This window comes from Lepisosteus platostomus, chromosome 5 (genome assembly GCF_059453375.1).
Source record: "Lepisosteus platostomus isolate fLepPlt1 chromosome 5, fLepPlt1.hap1, whole genome shotgun sequence".
NCBI classification, from domain to species: domain Eukaryota; kingdom Metazoa; phylum Chordata; class Actinopteri; order Semionotiformes; family Lepisosteidae; genus Lepisosteus; species Lepisosteus platostomus.
The window spans coordinates 19094247-19112215 of record NC_142615.1 but is presented as its reverse complement, the minus strand read 5'-3'; the positions used below and the strand labels follow the sequence as shown (position 1 = coordinate 19112215).

Below are 17969 nucleotides of genomic sequence, written 5' to 3'. Positions count from 1 at the left end.
TTACAAAAGCAGACATGGCACACATCTGTTTATACCAGCGGTGAATTGTATATTTTATTAAGTAGAAGCTACTGCGCACTTCTGGGAGTATAACAGGTTCGATATAAAGTGGCAAAAATATAAAAGGGGAAAATACCCCAGACTGGGTGTAAAGGCCTCGTTGTGACTGTTGTTTCATTGTTGAATACGGCATACTGTGCACGAAATGTTGCAGAAACACAATCTGATAGTTAAATAATTAGTATGAGGCCACGGATCCAAATATTAATTGCTGATTTTTTTAAGTGATATCTTCCTATCCTCTGGTAGAAGTAACACGATGTGAGCAATTGTTTTTTGTTCTTTTTTTTCACGTTGCGATCCAAAAAGCCTCAGATGCACAGTCTGACAGCAACCAAACCAGAATGGATTCTGCTGGGAGCCGGACTGAGCTCATTCTTGCTCCCTGTGCTGAAAACAGAATTAGCTCTTCCTCGAACATCGTCTACAGCTGCTGGATGGTGCTCTACGTCCTGCTGCTCCAGCAATTATTTGGACGAAAGACAGATCACTTGTGCGCTTTTAACCTTCTCGCAGCTACAGGCGAGACTGAAGCTGGCGATATAAAGGCACGCGCTGGTACACCTTCTCGAACTTTCACAATCGCGATAAACATTTTTTTAAGACCTTTGAAAAACTAGATATAGATATAGATAAAACTAGATAAAAAAACATGAGCTTTATCGTTTTTTACATTAATCGATTTTGAATCAAATTTGATCTTTTTACATTGCATTTTACGTTGAAATGTAGCATGCATACCTAATCCACCAACGGACAGAGCAATATTTTACGTTGCCTTCCAGAGCTTCCAACGTTTGATGGATTTGTATGGGTGTCTGTATGATACCACTACAGCACTGGCGTAGGTGCAAAATCCACTTTCACAAGACTTTTTCAGTGTCTTCTCTCTCAAATGGACCGAAGCACAGGAGCCAATATAAGAGAAAACGACAGATGTTTAAACAGAGTATGTCCCAATGTCTGCGACAACGCATTGTGATTTTGTATAAACGCAAATGGTTTATCATTTAAAAGCCAACATCATTCTTTTTATCCCTGGCGCTAATACGCTACCATACATGCGAGCTGTTGTGTGAAAGAAAATTCATATGTGCGTAGGAAGGCAGAATAAAATCCAGAACTGTGTTGGTGACATTGATAAACAGGGCTCATGTTCACAACAAAACTTTACTGTATAAAAGGTTAATATTCGTAAATATATATTTTTTTTAATTATGCAAGGTGTCTGTTAAACCATTCATGAAGGATTTTTAGACAAAAAAACACACCATTATATGAGAACATATATTTACTATATCTGCATTTAACTCACTTTTTAACAATATCAATTTCAAGGCCGATATAAATTGCTGCCCTGCTTTTTTGTCATAAATACACAAGCTTGTTATGTTTTGTGTCAGAAATAAACTGCATGAAATTTGCTAAAGCAACAGATCTTCCTGCTTTAGTTAAGGTTTGGTTATTGTGGGGGTTTAGCGCTTGTATCTCTCTTCTCTTACTAAACACTATCTACTGTAAAGTATATAAATAGAAGCTAAAATGCAGCTAAAATACTTCAGTAAGGCCGAGCAGATAGGAAAGTTTAATAAAAATGTTCTATGATCTATGTTCTAGTTGCCCATATTTTTTTAACTCTCTGTTCGAGCTCTGGTTTAATCCTCTCGGCTCCTGCCGCTGTCACCGGGAGAGTGGCTACATTCCGTAGGGCTACAGGCTGATTTCACAATGCCACATTTAATGAAATACAGGGGAAACCGCAAGGAAAACAATATGTTTTAATACATCTTCTTCTGGATTTATATTTCGGTCTTTCACCTTTGAATGCATACCTTGACCGTAAATCTTTACTCGATTACAGGCACCCCAAACAGTTCTTAAGGGAGAAATCAAAGCCTATTTGACTTTCTGCTAATCACATTGAAGTGTTCACGAAGCATTTCCCTGCCCATCATGTGCCCGCAAGCCTGTTTCTCCGTTTTCTTCTTTCTGTCGTTGTCAGCGAGCACAAGAAGACAGGAAAAATGCAAGAGAGGGAAAAGCTGTCAGGAGTGGGATTTGAACCCACGCCTCTATTCAGAGACCAGAACACCCAAGCAATGGAAAGACAGGAGTCCTTGAGTCTGGCGCCTTAGACCACTCGGCCATCCTGACGAGTTGCGCAAGTTGGTGTGTTAAAAGCACCAGTAGTTCACAAAACTGAGAAATGCTTTGCTGGAGAAGCGCCACGTTGCCTAATGTTGCCTAAACGGATCGCGGAAATCAAATATTCGGATCGATTTAGAGTGTGCTTTACAGCCTTTGTGTAATATTTTAAATTGTTTTTAAAAAGTGTGTACTGTGTACTATGTTTAGGACTAGTTAGTGTGGTAGAATATGGAGATCATCTCCAGCTCTGAGCTCAACTGCAACAACAAGTCGTGCTGAACAAAGTCAGAGTTCAGCTGAACCTTTGCTCAGTGTGGTGCTCAGGACTCAGGAGTATTGTTGTGGTTCTAATTAGCACGAACTGCAGGGGCTCTGAATCAGAACATTTCAATTTATCTGTTCAGTAAGTTAAAATGCAGGACATGTTAAAATCAGATTATCACTGTGTCTCTGTCCCGTTTGTATATAACCGAATGTTTAAAAGATACCAGTAAGGACACACAACTACTAATGCGGTACTTATTGGAAATAGTCCCAAAACAAGTACGTCCGGCAGCTGGTAGACCCCTGTAATAATTTTGCAGTGACACTTTGAAGATTTACGCTCTATTTAAATATTAATTTACTAAATTTCAGTTCTCTTTTCTCACACTCCCTGGCATAACTGAACTCTCACTCTCGCATACTAAAGGCTTTACATTCATTAGCTGTAATACAGATTCTAATAAAGACAGAATGAAACTCTTTGTTTTGTGTCTCATGGTGATCCTCTTCTCGATCCAAATGAAATGTTTAATATGATCCCTCGAGAAAGAAAAGGAGTCAATTTCCGCCTGGAAAGATTGATGCTCCATCAAACATTTTGTAATATCTCCGGAAGTTTATACAGTAGAATCCTGGTATGTGGCTTAAATTCAAGGTAAACAAGACTAAGGAAACGAGTTGGAAACGATGTCGATCTGGGATTTAAATCATCCGGAACATTTCACTACATCGGACAGTATGTGCCAGAGAGCATCTCCTGACATCTGTTGGTAGCTCAGTTGGTAGAGCGGAGGACTGTAGTGGAAACAAGAGGGAATCCTTAGGTTGCTGGTTTGACACTGGGTCGAAGGAAGGTGCCCTTTGTGTATTTCATTCAAACAGTTAAAATAGCCAATCTTTTTCCACTCAGACTTTGATCACAAGCTCAATAAACGACGAAGCAGAGGCTCTTGTTCTGAATTCAGCTCACGTCTGATTGTCTTGTTTTGGCCAAGATCTGATCTTTGAATTCAGGGAATACTCTGTCTGCTTTGTACAGTAATTCAAAAGTAGATACAAATGTCACTTTTTTATTGTAGATATAAAGGTGTTCTCTGTTTTCAAAGGATAGGTACTTAATTGGCTTTATGATTTGGTTTTGATTTTGTATCGTTGTATTATTAAGTTTGTGCTTTTTGTGTTTTTAACATATTGTGAACTTATTTTTGAAACAAATGCTTACAAAAGCAGACATGGCACACATCTGTTTATACCAGCGGTGAATTGTATATTTTTATTAAGTAGAAGCTACTGCGCACTTCTGGGAGTATAACAGGTTCGATATAAAGTGGCAAAAATATAAAAGGGGAAAATACCCCAGACTGGGTGTAAAGGCCTCGTTGTGACTGTTGTTTTATTGTTGAATACGGCATACTGTGCACGAAATGTTGCAGAAACACAATCTGATAGTTAAATAATTAGTATGAGGCCCCGGATCCAAATATTAAGTGCTGATTTTTTAAAGTGATATCTTCCCTTCCTCTGGTAGAAGTAACACGATGTGAGCAATTGTTTTTTGTTCTTTTTTTTCACGTTGCGATCCAAAAAGCCTCAGATGCACAGTCTGACAGCAACCAAACCAGAATGGATTCTGCTGGGAGCCGGACTGAGCTCATTCTTACTCCCTGTGCTGAAAACAGAATTAGCTCTTGGATGATTTAGCTGCTGGATGGTGCTCTACGTCCTGCTGCTCCAGCAATTATTTGGACGAAAGACAGATCACTTGTCCGCTTTTAACCTTCTCGCAGCTACAGGCGAGACTGAAGCTGGCGATATAAAGGCACGCGCTGGTACACCTTCTCGAACTTTCACAATCATGATAAACATTTTTTAAGACCTTTGAAAAACTAGATATAGATATAGATAAAACTAGATAAAAAACATGAGCTTTATCGGTTTTTACATTAATCGATTTTGAATCAAATTTGATCTTTTTACATTGCATTTTACGTTGAAATGTAGCATGCATACCTAATCCACCAACGGACAGAGCAATATTTTACGTTGCCTTCCAGAGCTTCCAACGTGTGGTGGATTTGTATGGGTGTCTGTATGAGACCACTACAGCACTGGCGCAAGTGCAAAATCCACTTTCACAAGACTTTTTCAGTGTCTTCTCTCTCAAATGGACCGAAGCACAGGAGCCAATATAAGAGAAAATGACAGGTGTTTAAACAGAGTATGTCCCAATGTCTGCGACAACGCATTGTGATTTTGTATAAACGCAAATGGTTTATCATTTAAAAGCCAACATCATTCTTTTTATCCCTGGCGCTAATACGCTACCATACATGCGAGCTGTTGTGTGAAAGAAAATTCATATGTGCGTAGGAAGGCAGAATAAAATCCAGAACTGTGTTGGTGACATCGATAAACAGGGCTCATGTTCACAACAAAACTTTACTGTATAAAAAGTTAAAATTCGTAAATATATATTTTTTTAATTATGCAAGGTGTCTGTTAAACCATTCATGAAGGATTTTTAGACAAAAAAACACACTATTATATGAGAACATATATTTACTATATCTGCATTTAACTCACTTTTTAACAATATCAATTTCAAGGCCGATATAAATTGCTGCCCTGCTTTTTTGTCATAAATACACAAGCTTGTTATGTCTTGTGTCAGAAATAAACTGCATGAAATTTGCTAAAGCAACAAAAAGTAAGCGCCACAAAGAAGACAGACATTTGCGTTTATAGTGCAATATTATCTCGAGCCTTTAAAATTACTTTAAATGCAATTTGTTTTTCTCTGTGGCTCTAAGGCTTTGTCATTTACTGTAGTTATTCAGGAGAACATTATGTTAATCGTATGGATGAAACGTTTAATATATTCAGGTGGGTAGCTACGTCAGCATGCGTATCTGCAAAGGAACAAGTACTACTGTAGGTTTATTCCATGCTGAAAAGAGAAGAGAGAAAACAAACCTGAAGAAGGTTCTACAGCTGAAACGTTATGTTTTCTCTCTTCTCTTTTCAGCATGGAATAAACCTATTACTTGTTCCTTTAATATATTGTTCGGTTTGACTCAAAATGCTTTACTACTACAAGAGAGAATTATAGTATGGAGGATGAGACAAATTTATGATTTCTTGGAAGAAAAAAATGTTTTTTCTTTGCATTCGAAATGAATCGAAACTTTAGCGCGACACACAAACCCTTTGTCTTTTTTAAAGATATAATATTTTTAAACAGACAGTATAGAAAATGTTTTTTTTTACTAAGCAATTTTGGCCGGGGGCGATGTATTACTAGTAGTGGTGCTGAGGTCACTATGGTGCAGTTGAGCACCGTAAGATTAGGGCCAGTGACGTAATGTATAACGCATCTGACTTTGAAACAGAAGATTGTAGGTTTGACTCCTGCCTGGCACATGTTGCTTTTTTAACACGGTACTGTCTGAAGATCAGCTCCTGCTCTGAGCTCAATAGCAATGCAAAACTGTGCGTAACAAAGCTGGCGAGCAGCTGAACTTGTGCTCAGTAGTCAGTACGGTGCTGAGGGTTCAGTACTGGCGTTGTTCTAATTAGCACGAACTGCAATGGCTCTGAATCTGACCATTTCTATGGAAGCCTGTTTCCGCCAGGGAGTAAAAATAAAAACGCGCTATGGTATCTCAGAATTCCGACTTAGTAACTGAGAATTGCGACTTAAAAACTCAGAACTTTCCGACTTTATATCTCACATTTGGGACTTCGAATTAACCCATATTTCATTGTCTGTCCTTTTGTCATTGTAACGGATTCGGGTTCCAGGCCTTGTGCCCTCACCGCTCCCACCCTAGTTCGTGCCTCACTGCATTGGCTCGAACCCAGGCCTTGCCAGCTGAGCTAAAGAAGAGTTTTTTTTTTAAAGTAAAAAAGGACATACAATGGAAATATTTAAAAAGTTTCAGCTTTTATAATTGTGAATTCTCCTGGATGTGAAGTGTCTATTTATGTATCTTATTTCATATTGTCTTCGTTTTTGTATTTCTGATGATTAAATAAAAAAAAAATTAAAAGCCCACCGTCCACTATTCCATCCGTGTACTATGGAAGCCTCACTACTGGAAATGGAATTCCATAAAAATTAATGTAATTAATTTGATTTTTATCAGGTCACTGTACAAGACAAGTCTTCAGGCTTATAGATCCTATGATCTTGTACGATTCATCAATATAGTGTAACAGAACGGCCAACATACAATTTGTAATTCAGGTGGGTAGCTGCGTCAGCATGCGTAGGCTGCAAAGGAACAAGTAATAGGTTTATTCCATCCTGAAAAAAAGAAGAAAGAAAATATGTTTTGGCCGAAATGTACCAGTAAACGTTACATTAATAATACCAGCCAATGATACATTATCATTTCACACCGGTTCTACAGGAATCTACAACAGAGCCCTGAGTTGACTCCCGGAGTCCCACTGAGCCCATAGAATTCCACATCACCCATCACTCCTGCGCACAGTCCGCTGAGAGCGCCTGTCCATAAACTACTGGATTGAGAACGGGATCAGATAATTCCCCATTTTCTTAATTCTACATCAAAGGACTGTTAAAGGTCTATTTGAAGGCATCGATTCGTATTCTTAAACCAGATGAACGCCTGGAATAAGTTAATATTACTTATAAATAGTCGTGCTACAATACTCCAGTTGAAGGCACGCTTCTAGCTTTGTGGTACTCTGGTGCGTCACAAATTTATGTTTGAATTTCTGTGGATGAACTACTATACAGTAGATGTACCCTCTCTCACTTACTTTAGCGACAGTCATTGCTCTTCATCTGAGTGATGTATTTGCCTGTTTTTCAGTTCACTTCCCTGCAAGGAATATTTACCTCAGAGCTCTCTTTCACAGACTGCAGGCGCTATGTTTGTTAACAGGTGTTAGTGATGACATCTTTCTGTATGATCAGGACAGGAGCTGCAAGTCCACTGTGTTGTGGCTGCAGTACAATTTTAGCTTATTATTATAATACTTTTTAACAGCGACAGATTCCTAAGATCACGAGGTGTTTATGATATTATTTCAGTATTAAGTTGCTACTACATTCGGAACTGTCCCATAGGATTCAGTGTTCCATCAGTTTGGCACTAAACTGCTTAGTCTATTGCAGAAATTGTACTTAGTCCTGTCCTGTAGTGTCCTCTAGAGAGCAGCAGCTGTTTCCTTGGGCTCATTGCAATTGGGAACATTGTGATTACTGAGCAGGGGACTAAAGTCAGCAGACGAGCGAGTTGCAAATCGGTATTAATCTGGCGTACAGAGCTGCATGCTAATCTCTGGATCATCTCCAGTTAATGTGATGCTGTTCTTACCTTGCAATTGACCCAATCTGACTACTGGCACCAACAACCCTGTTATTACAAATAAACTTCTTGTGTACCTACCGTGATACATAAGTTTGGTGGAGAGGTTTGGCAGCCCATATTCAGTCAAAGGTGTGTGTGCAGATCACTGTGATATACAGGCATCAACAAACTGACATACAATATTAAATGTTTAACTGATAAAACCCAAATGAACCAAACCTGTATAAATTAGTGGTGGAAAGGTCTCTGAGCCTTTGGTAAGAACGATGGGTATATAACCCATTGTCCTCAATATTTGGAAATGAATCCTTGAGCACTGCTGTTGTACCAACGGTCCTCAAAAGTGCTGCCATTACCCCCGTCCCATAAAAGCCTAACATTACCCTTTCTTGCATAAACTGTAGAACTTGCCTTCACATTTCAGTTGCAGTTTAATCTATTATCACCCTACTCCCCACTTCATAACCTTCACTCTTCTAATTCTGGTCTCCTGTCCCCCAAGCCCGTCTACACTGTATGGGTGACAGGGCATTCTGCTGTTATGCCCCCAAGCTCTGGAACTCTCTCCCCAAGGATACCAGAGTCACCTTCCCTAAACTCCTTCAAATTCAGACTCAACACCTTGTTCTGTAGAAGAGCCTTTACTGAACTGGTTCCATTCTTTAGCCCTCTGCTTCTACTTTCCTTAGTACCACCATCCATGGTCTCCTCTGTCTATTGGAATTGTTTTATCCTGTGTATTCTTATTGTAATTCTGTCAAGTGCTTTGAGAAGCCACCTTCAGAACCATTATATAAAATAGTTTAGCCTAAATCCTGGAAGCTTTAATAGGGCAGTGCAGTAGGGCTAAGAATTGACAGTGTTAGTGGGCCAGCAGGATTTGTGCAAATTATAGGTAGTCACAAAGGAAGACTAGGATTCACTTGAAAATCATGACATGGGACACTGAAACAGGGGAGAGGCTTTGTGTAGTAAGGGTTCAGTCTCAATCTACGCAGTCTGTGCTGCTGGTAAAAGTGGTTGTGAACACCTGTCTTCCCAGTCAAGTACTGGGATATCCAGTCTCAATCCTAATACTTCTCATGACTGTCCACTACCACTGCTGTAAAACCAACACCCATAAGACAAGACCTCCAAGATTCTAACTGTACCATTATTCATTGATGTTCACGCACCAGTATTATTCCTCTGCCAAGGAACGGAAGGCCTACTTTACACCAAGCCCCTGTTGACAATCCCTTCCTTGTGTTTCTTTTAGTCAGTTTGTGCAGCCTAGAATAGGACACCAGATCTCACTCTTACTGGCACTACAGTAGCAACTCACACTCCATAAGCACTACCCCTCTCGGAAACGGGAGGATTTCCAGTATATTGAACACCTCTGTCTCTCCCCAAGTAAAAAAAAAGTCACACTGCCCTGCCCAAGGAATAGTGCGGCCATCTTCCCCCAGTACAACGCTTTATTACTCCAGCCATTTTCAGTCCTCATTGGCAGCAATACGGGAAGCATTCTTGAAAGGGAACCCCCACAAATACTTCCCTTGAATTCCTCCACCCCATTCAAACCTATAAACCATAAAGAAACAAGGGTAGGCAGAAGGGTCTTTCACAGCTTTATTGAGATGTTGCCATTACAAGGCAAGTGGAGGCAGGAGAGTCACAAGGGCCAGGCTGGAGCCTTCATTCAGGCACCTGGGGAGGAAGAAGGAGAACAATCCAGCTGAACTGCAGGACACGCACCCCTACAGGAGCTCCTCCTGCCAGACCCTACCTGTCCACTGGCCAACATCTCCAAAGTCCTCTGCTCCCTCCACATCCTCACTGGTGCTCTCAGCATCTTCACTGGAGCTCTGCTGTAGGTGCAGGACTTGGTCCCTGGTGTTGCTTTAGCAGGAGCCACAGCCATGACACAGTGCATGTACAGCTCAGTCACTTCATGCTGCAAGAGGGAAGGTCACAGCATTAAGGGATCAAGGCCAATAGAGGGACAGAGAAGGACCTTCTGCCATCAGTGAAGGCAAGCTGGCAGCTCTAGGCACTACAGCTGCCACAGTCTAGTTCACATCTAGATCATGAATGAAAAAGCAGACAATGGATCAGTAGAGCAAGAAGGCTGAGCAGCCTTTGAGAGCAGCACCTTCCTGGACAGCTTCTTCTGGAAGAGGAAGGCATCAATCGTGAAGCGGAGCACATCCTTCTGCTTGGAGGGGACAAACCTGGACAGGCAGCCATCTGCCTTGCTGTCCACCATGCACCTGGGGACAAGGACAAGGATGAACCCCTGCAGGCTCTCAGGGCCCCTGCCCACCTCCCCTTCCAGAAGGGGCCGTACCCCAAGTTGTCGATCACAGGGAAACGGGGCTGGGAGTGCTGGTCCGGTTTCTCTGTTACATAACACGAGTGGATGTACAGCCTCTGCTCCACTGTGGCAAAGTAGGCAGTGGCCTGGAAGTACATGGGCTGACCCAGGAAGTACTCATCCTTAGGAGAGAGCCGGACCCAGTGGGCTGGAGAGAGAGAGGCAGCATTACACCTGTACACAGCACCCCCTGCAGGCAGGAGGAGCCACTCACTCAAGGAGCTTACAGTTGGTGGTGAGCAGCACAAAGCTGTGCTTGTTCTTCAGGTCCTTGAAGAAGGTCCTTCTCCTGGCCCACGTGGGGACATAGCCAACCTTGTAGGAGTAGTGGAACCTGCAGGACAGAGGGGATGAGGGGCTTCTGGACACTTTCCCAGCGGCTTCTCAGCAGCAGCAGAGCCCTGCCTACCTGTTGTAGGAGCACTTGACCGGCACAGAGAAGGGAATGAAGCGATGCACAGGTGCACTGGAGGAGGGCGGGGCATAGCGGAGAGTGTTGGAGTACACCAGGCGGCCCTGGACAACCTGCAAGGTCACAGAGGAAGGGGTATTCCCAGGAAAGGCAACCCTGACACTAGCCCTACAGCTCACATCGATACACTGCCTGTAGATGAAGACCCGCTTACCGATCGCTCGGTACCGCACTCGTGAAGCCCGTAGATGAAGTAGAAGTAACGGCCTGTGGTTCGGCTGACGCTGCAGTTGCCCAAGGTCACCTCCGATGGCCGACAGCTGAAGCCGAACAGGAGCCGACTGACCCTCACGTACATCCTGCTGGAGTCGCACCACACGGCCACTCCTCGGGTGCCCCCGATGGCCGGGCGAGCCGGCTGCCGCCCTCGCTGGGGAGGAAACAGGACGCTCTTGATGCCCGAGAGTCCCAGCCAGCCGGCCCGGCGGAGATCAGTGCGGGGAGCCCGGCCCCTGCGCACAGGCACAGCACAAAGAGAAACGAGCGCATCGCCAAATTAACGTCCCGCTAAATTGCTACAGGAGTAAAATAAGTAAACCACCAAACTGTGTTGAAGCAAGAAAGCATAAAGTGTGAACGCGGTGACTAGGTTTTTATACTGGCAGGACCTTCTACCACACACCTGGTCACACTACCGCTCAATCAACACAATTAATTACACACAGAGACTCTTGTTCTCAGCGTCTAATTAGAACCTGCTTCCAGTCTGAGGCCGGACTCCGGGAAGCCGCCTGAACACTTTCCCGTGTGTATTCGACCTCAGCGGAGGAGTTCCACGCAATTTAGACAGAATTAAATCACCCACACGTGTAGATTTGGCTCAGATGAATTTATTGTTCAATTAGTTTCTAATTTACGAGGACAGTGTGTTAAACTCACTGTCAGACAGAGTACGGAACATGCGACACGTCCGTCCACACTTTACTTTATCAAGGGGGCTGTTCTATCAACATGTAACGCAATTAAAATAAGTTTACTATTTTTCATTTTTGCATGTCATATTAAAATGTGTAATACAAGCATTTCTTTGCTTCCCAGTAAAGAAATACTGATCAGCTTTTGACATGATCTGATAATAATTTGTCTGATTTTTCAGATTGCTTTTGCTTCGCAGCACTGAGAACCTATGGAAGCCCGTTTCCGCCAGGGAGTAAAAAATAAAACTATGGTATCTCAGAATTGCGACTTAGAAACTCAGAATTCCGAATTTATATCTCGTAATTGCGACTTAAACACTCAGAATTCTGACTTTATATCTCACATTTGCGACTTCGAAATAGCCCATATTTCATTGTCTGTCCTTTTATTATTGTAATGGATTCAGGTTCTAGGGCTTGTGCCCTCGCCGCTTCTGTATCTTATTTCATATTCTGTGTCCGTTTTTGTATTTCTGGTGTTTAAATATTTTTTTTAAAAGCCGCTATTCCATCCGGATTTTTATCAAGTCTTCAGGCCTATAGATCCTATGATCATTGTGTTTTCTTTCTTTTTTTTCAGCATTGAATAAACCTATTACTTGTTCCTTTGCAACATACAATTTGTACGATCTGGTTGCAGTGTGGTGATGGCACCGCCCTCCCCTGCGCATAACAGGGATGCTGGCCGCCGGGGCTAAAGAAAGTGCTCTTAAGCTCAGCTGGCAAGACCTGGGTTCGAGCCAATGCAGTGAGGCACGAACTAGGGTGGGAGTGGCGAGGGCACAAGCCCTTAGAACCTGAATCCATTACAATAACGAAAGGACAGACAATGAAATATGGGCTATTTTGAAATCGCGAATGTGAGATAGAAAGTCAAAATTACGAGATATAAAGTCGCAATTCTGAGTTTTTAATTTGAAATTCTGAGATATAAAGTTGGAATTCTGAGTTACTAAGTCGGAATCCTGAGATACCATAGCGCGTTTTATTTTTACTCCCTGGCGGAAACGGGCATCCATACATTTCAATTAGTCTGATCAGTGTAGGACAAGTTAATGTAGAATTATTACTTTGTCTCTTTTTCGTATATAAATGAATGTCTCTGACAACTTAATGTTAGTTTTTAATTTAGTTTTAGTTTTACGATGTAGGTCAAACGTTGACATATGCACGAGTATAGGAAATGTCTCCCTCCTGATTCAGCTCATGCTCCATAGGAGAGAAGTGATTCCTCCTGCTTCTCGTACAACTATATGAGAACAGAAGCCCGTGTCACCCAGCTCTGATTCAAGAGCGACTCATATCTTTAGCCCCTTTTTTTATTCGTGATCCTAATTTTCTTTAGTTATGATCAATATTGAACTTTTTCTAAATAAAACGACAAAAATCAAACATGCAGGCAGACATTTTAAAAAGTATAACGAGTTGACAGGGTGCCCCTTTGGAATAGTTGTCAGAAAATGTGAGAAAAGTAAACTTACATTACAAGCTCTCACACACAGCATTAGAGATTGGAATCTGATTGTAAAAAAAAAACTACCCGTCTCCCCAGCATTTAACGGTGCTGTTGTTTTTATTTTACATATTGTTAGCATTTTAATAAATTGTTAAAAGCGGAGCTGCCAGCACACTTACAAGTATCCTTGTGAAGCAGTCAGTGAATATGAGTCTGGTGTTAGCGTACAGGGCCAACTCCTCAGTTAACACTCAGTTCAGCAGTCACTGGTGATTAAACTGCTAGCACAACTGGTCTATACTTATATTGTTAATAATATAATCTTAATAATATTATTAACCTTAGGGGTGCCTGTCTGGACTCAGAGGGAATCTTGCTGGCACAATATCGTCGCTTAGCTCACCTTGTTCCGTTTAGGGACTTTGCCTCGCCCCAGGGGGAAAGCTCCCTGGTTTAGAGACCCGCCCAGAGCTCAGAGGAACCACGTCTTGTCTTGGTTTCAAAACCAAGCTCAGAGGAATCATGTCTTGTCTCGGTTAAGGTATTTTTACCCTGAATCTCAGAGGCGTGTCCTTACTCTTTTCCCTATAAATGATTCTTTATATTCTCTGTATGTTTCCGGTCCTTCCTTTTCGGTAACCTAATTGTGTGGTAACATAAAAAATATACTCACCCTGTGTGCTGTCTGGGAATTACCGAAGACTTGGAGAATCCTGTCGACTACGCCAACTGTTGTGGGAAATTCTTCATCAGAGGAGAAGGACACAGTCTTGTGCAGATTCAGTTTTATTGAGCTCAATAAGTCTGACAATGCGTGCTGGGTCTGCCCCACAAAACAGACAAACTGCAAGGGTTTCCCAATTCTTATATACAGTCAGAAGAAAGTTTGTTTCACCACCTGAGTGCTTGTCCTGTTCTTTGATATCTAATTACTTCTTGTCCTACTCTTTCTTGCTCTAGGTTCTGTCCTTTGATATGCAGCAGACATTGGTGTGATTTATCCTGTTTGTGGGTGTTGTTCCTGTTTTTTATTATGTAGCATTAAGCCACTGGGGCTGCTAAAGCAGGTCAGCTTTATGGCATCTTAGTTTAACTTATGTTTGAGGCTAGATTAACAGATCCCATTAACACCTCTCACAGTGTGCTTAAGTGGTGATACTGTGATGCTGGATAAGTGAGATATATACACATGTCCCACTTCAGTTACAATGGACTTCACTGGGCTCCTAGGAAGATTCAAATCTTTGCCAATCTTTTTATAACCTTCTCCAGCTTTTCTCCTCCTAACAACTTTATCTCAAAGCTCCACAGGCAGCTCCTTGGTCCTCATGACAGCAGGACTGATCTGATCTGCTGTTTTAGTTGTGAGACCTCACAGTCAGTGATATTTATTGTGCAATTTATCGAGCAAGTGAACACCGGTGAACTTGAAAGGAACACAGGTGTACCTTGTTAACATAATTTAGTATGACCTCTCAAGATAATTGACCCAAATTAGGTTGTTAAAACAAAGGGAGTGAATACTTATCAATTAAGTAATTTTCCATTTTTATTTAATAGATGACTTCAGAACTATAAATATTTAATTTCATTTTAACATTATAAACAATGGGGCATGAATACTTTCTGAAGGCACTGTATATATTGCTTGTCTTGTTTAAAAAATAGTTGCATTGAAAAAAATGACTATTATAGAATTATTGCTAATTCATACGATATCTTGTTCTTTATTATTTACCCTTTATTGTATAAATATTTCTTGTATTTGATATATATCCTCTCTGGGGAAAATACACTTTAGATTGTGCAACAAAGACTTTGAGCTTTTGTTTGTAGAATTTAATCAGATGTGTGACTTTTTTTCCTTAAGAGTGACAGTTAAGGATCTTAATCTGTTTTATACACATTCTGTGTATAACATGGTAAGTTAAAAGCTGTTACACAATTACAAGCTTATCCAATGAGAACAGTCTTAATTGGAAAATTAAACAGGACTAAAATTAACATTCCAAGACTATAAGGAATCCAATTCAATTGACAATGAAATTTATTCAATTTAGACCTCATTCATTTTAAAATTGAATAAAACTAAAAACATTTTATTATACACATAAATTAAACTCTGTGACAGGAGCTATTTCTATTTTAGTCAATTGTAAATAAGAGTATAGTCATAATTTAATTGACCAGATGAACTCAAAAGTGGGTGAGTACAAAGTGACTGTGACTAATAGATATTTTATTAAAGTAAAGGTTTGTTCCATGCTGAAAAGAGAAGAAAATAAATGTTTCGGCTGTGGAGCCTTCTTCGGATGTCACATGCCTACTTGCACTGAAAGACATTTTAGTTTACTTGACTGACAACTGACCTGCTGACTAGATTGGTGTTTTTAAGTCACCTGACTGGAAAAAAACCCACTCTTAACTGCAGCGGAATGGTCTCTCTCCTGTGTGAATGCGCTGGTGCATTTTTAAGTCATGTGACTGAATAAAACTCTTCCCACACTGACTGCACCTGAATGGTTACTCTCCTATGTGAATGTGCTGGTGTGATTGCAAGTGGCTTATCTGACTAAAACTCTTCCCTCGCTGACTTCAGCTGAATGGTCTCTCTCCTGTGTGAATGCGCTGGTGGGCTATTAAGCTACTTGACTGTCTAAAACTCTTCCCACACTGACTGCAGCTGAATGGTTTCTCTCCTGTGTGAATGCGCTGGTGGGTTTTTAAGTCACAAGACCGAATAAAACTCTTCCCACACTGACTGCAGCTGAATGGTCTCTCTCCTGTGTGAATGCGCTGGTGGGCTATTAAGCTACTTGACTGACTTAAATTCTTCCCACACTGACTGCAGCTGAATGGTCTCTCTCCTGTGTGAATGCGCTGGTGGGGTTTTAAATCACCTGACCGAATAAAACTCTTCCCACACTGACTGCAGCTGAATGGTCTCTCTCCTGTGTGAATGCGCTGGTGGGCTATTAAGCTACTTGACCGACTAAAACTCTTCCCACACTGACTGCAGCTGAATGGTCTCTCTCCTGTGTGAATGCGCTGGTGCCTTTTTAAGTCATATGATTGAATAAAACTCTTCCCACACTGACTGCAGCTGAAAGGTCTCTCTCCCGTGTGAATGCGCTGGTGGTTTATTAAGTTACGTGACCGACTAAAACTCTTCCCACACTGACTGCAGCTGAAAGGTCTCTCTCCTGTGTGAAGGTGCTGGTAGGGTTTTGAAATGCTAGACTGACAGAAACGCTGCTCCTCCCTGTGCCATAATGGCAGTTTGTCCACTCCATCTGAGCAAGGCCTTGACTGATCTTTCCTCATCCTCTGATTGTGCTGGGGTCTCTTACTCTGAAAATGCTCCATGGAATGATCTTGCTCTGTGTGCTGAAACTGAGATTTGTTTTCTCCACCTTGTCCCTCAGTGTGCTGCTCAGCAGTGTGAATCATCTGGGGCTCCTTCTCCAGCTCTCTGAGACTAAAACCATCCAGTTCATTCAGTTGTTCCTCTCTTTGCCGAAGAACAGACATACTCTCCAGTTCATTAAAACTTTCAACAATTTTCTCAGTAACCAGATCATTAAACCTGTGTGTAAAGTCATCAGATACTAAGGGATCATATGGTTGTTTGAGACTCTGCAATGACAGTCTCTCCACTTGAACAGAACAAGGTCTAATGATTATCAAGCCCTGTATGAGCTGCTGTTGCTCCTCCCTGTACTGACTCTTCTCAGTGTGCTGTGACTCAGTATTGTTCTCTTCACCAGGTACATCAGTCGTCTGCTCTGCAGGGTCAATCAACTGGGGATCCATGTCCTGCTCTGTAAGATTAAACTCACACAGTTCTTCTTTGTGCTCTTGTACAGAGAAACAGCCTAGTTCATTACAAACCTGCGTAATATTGTTTGAGTACAGATTATTCATCTTATCTGTAAAATCATCACATACTAAGAGTCCAGGTGTCCCACTCTCAGACTCCATCTTCATCATGGGCACAGAGTTCAGAACCTCAACAATCTGTCTGCTCTCTGTGTGCTGCTCACTGAGAGTCTTTTTCCCTTCTGGAGCAGTGAGCTCTGTCTCCTGCATCAGACTGGAGCCCCACTCCTCCGCACTATGCTTCTGTTCAAGAGCAGCCCTTTCCCCAGCCTCAAAGAGAGCACTGGCCTCTGAGCCTGTAAACACAGAACAAGATAAAATCTTTATAATAATAATAAAAAACTTTATTTTATATAGCACCTTTAAAGGTGGCTTCTCAAAGCATTTTACAGAATGCCAACAACAAAAAATACACAAAATAAGCACGATTAGAACACACAGTTAGAGGAGACACTAGATGGTGGTACTAAATACAGTAGGAGCAGAGGGGTAAAGAACAGTTCAATGAAGGGCCTTCTAAAGAAGAAGGTTTTGAATCTGGATTTGAAGGAGTTTAGAGAAGGTGACTCTCTGATATCCTTGGGGAGTTCCAGAGCTTGGGGGCATAACAGGAGAAGGCCATGTCACCCATTGATTATAGACGGACTGGGGGACAGATAGGAGAACACAATTAGAAGAGTGAAGGTTGTGACGTGGGGAGTAGGGTGATAAACCAGACAGGTACTGAGGTGCCAAGCCATGGAGAGCCTTATAGGTGAGCAGGAGGATTGTTAAGTCGACATGCAACTTGACAGGAAGCCAGTGCAAGGACTCAGGATAGGAATAATGTGAACACTTCTTCTAGACCTGGTCAGGATTCTGGCTGCTGAATTATGGACATACTGGAGTTTGTTCAATGTGGATTTAGAATCCCCAGAGAGTACAGCATTACAGTAGTCGATTCAAGATTAGACAACACTTTTCAGCCACAGTTAGTGATAACATAGGGCGTAGTGGAGCAATATTTTTGCTGCACATATGGGTCAAACGTCAAATAGCATCCCTAAGTTTTTCAATATAGACTGAAGCTCAA

The 17969-nt window shown here is 41.7% G+C and overlaps 1 protein-coding gene and 1 non-coding gene across 2 annotated transcripts; both read right to left on the bottom strand.

The window, feature by feature from the left end:
* Positions 1-2103: 2103 nt before the first annotated feature.
* On the bottom strand, positions 2104-2214 carry trnal-caa (transfer RNA leucine (anticodon CAA)). The gene is made up of 2 exons: positions 2177-2214; positions 2104-2149 (listed from the first exon to the last, which is right to left on the bottom strand). It is a non-coding gene; the product is annotated as a tRNA-Leu (tRNA).
* Positions 2215-9404: 7190 nt separating this feature from the next.
* LOC148664510 (zona pellucida sperm-binding protein 3-like) lies at positions 9405-15186 on the bottom strand. Its single transcript, XM_088631548.1, has 8 exons — positions 13692-15186; positions 10800-11097; positions 10583-10698; positions 10401-10507; positions 10147-10321; positions 9952-10069; positions 9586-9753; positions 9405-9506 (listed from the first exon to the last, which is right to left on the bottom strand). The coding sequence occupies exons 2-8, from the start codon at positions 10941-10943 to the stop codon at positions 9495-9497; spliced, it is 840 nt and encodes a 279-aa protein (XP_088487674.1). The 5' UTR covers positions 10944-11097; positions 13692-15186; the 3' UTR covers positions 9405-9494.
* Positions 15187-17969: the final 2783 nt, after the last annotated feature.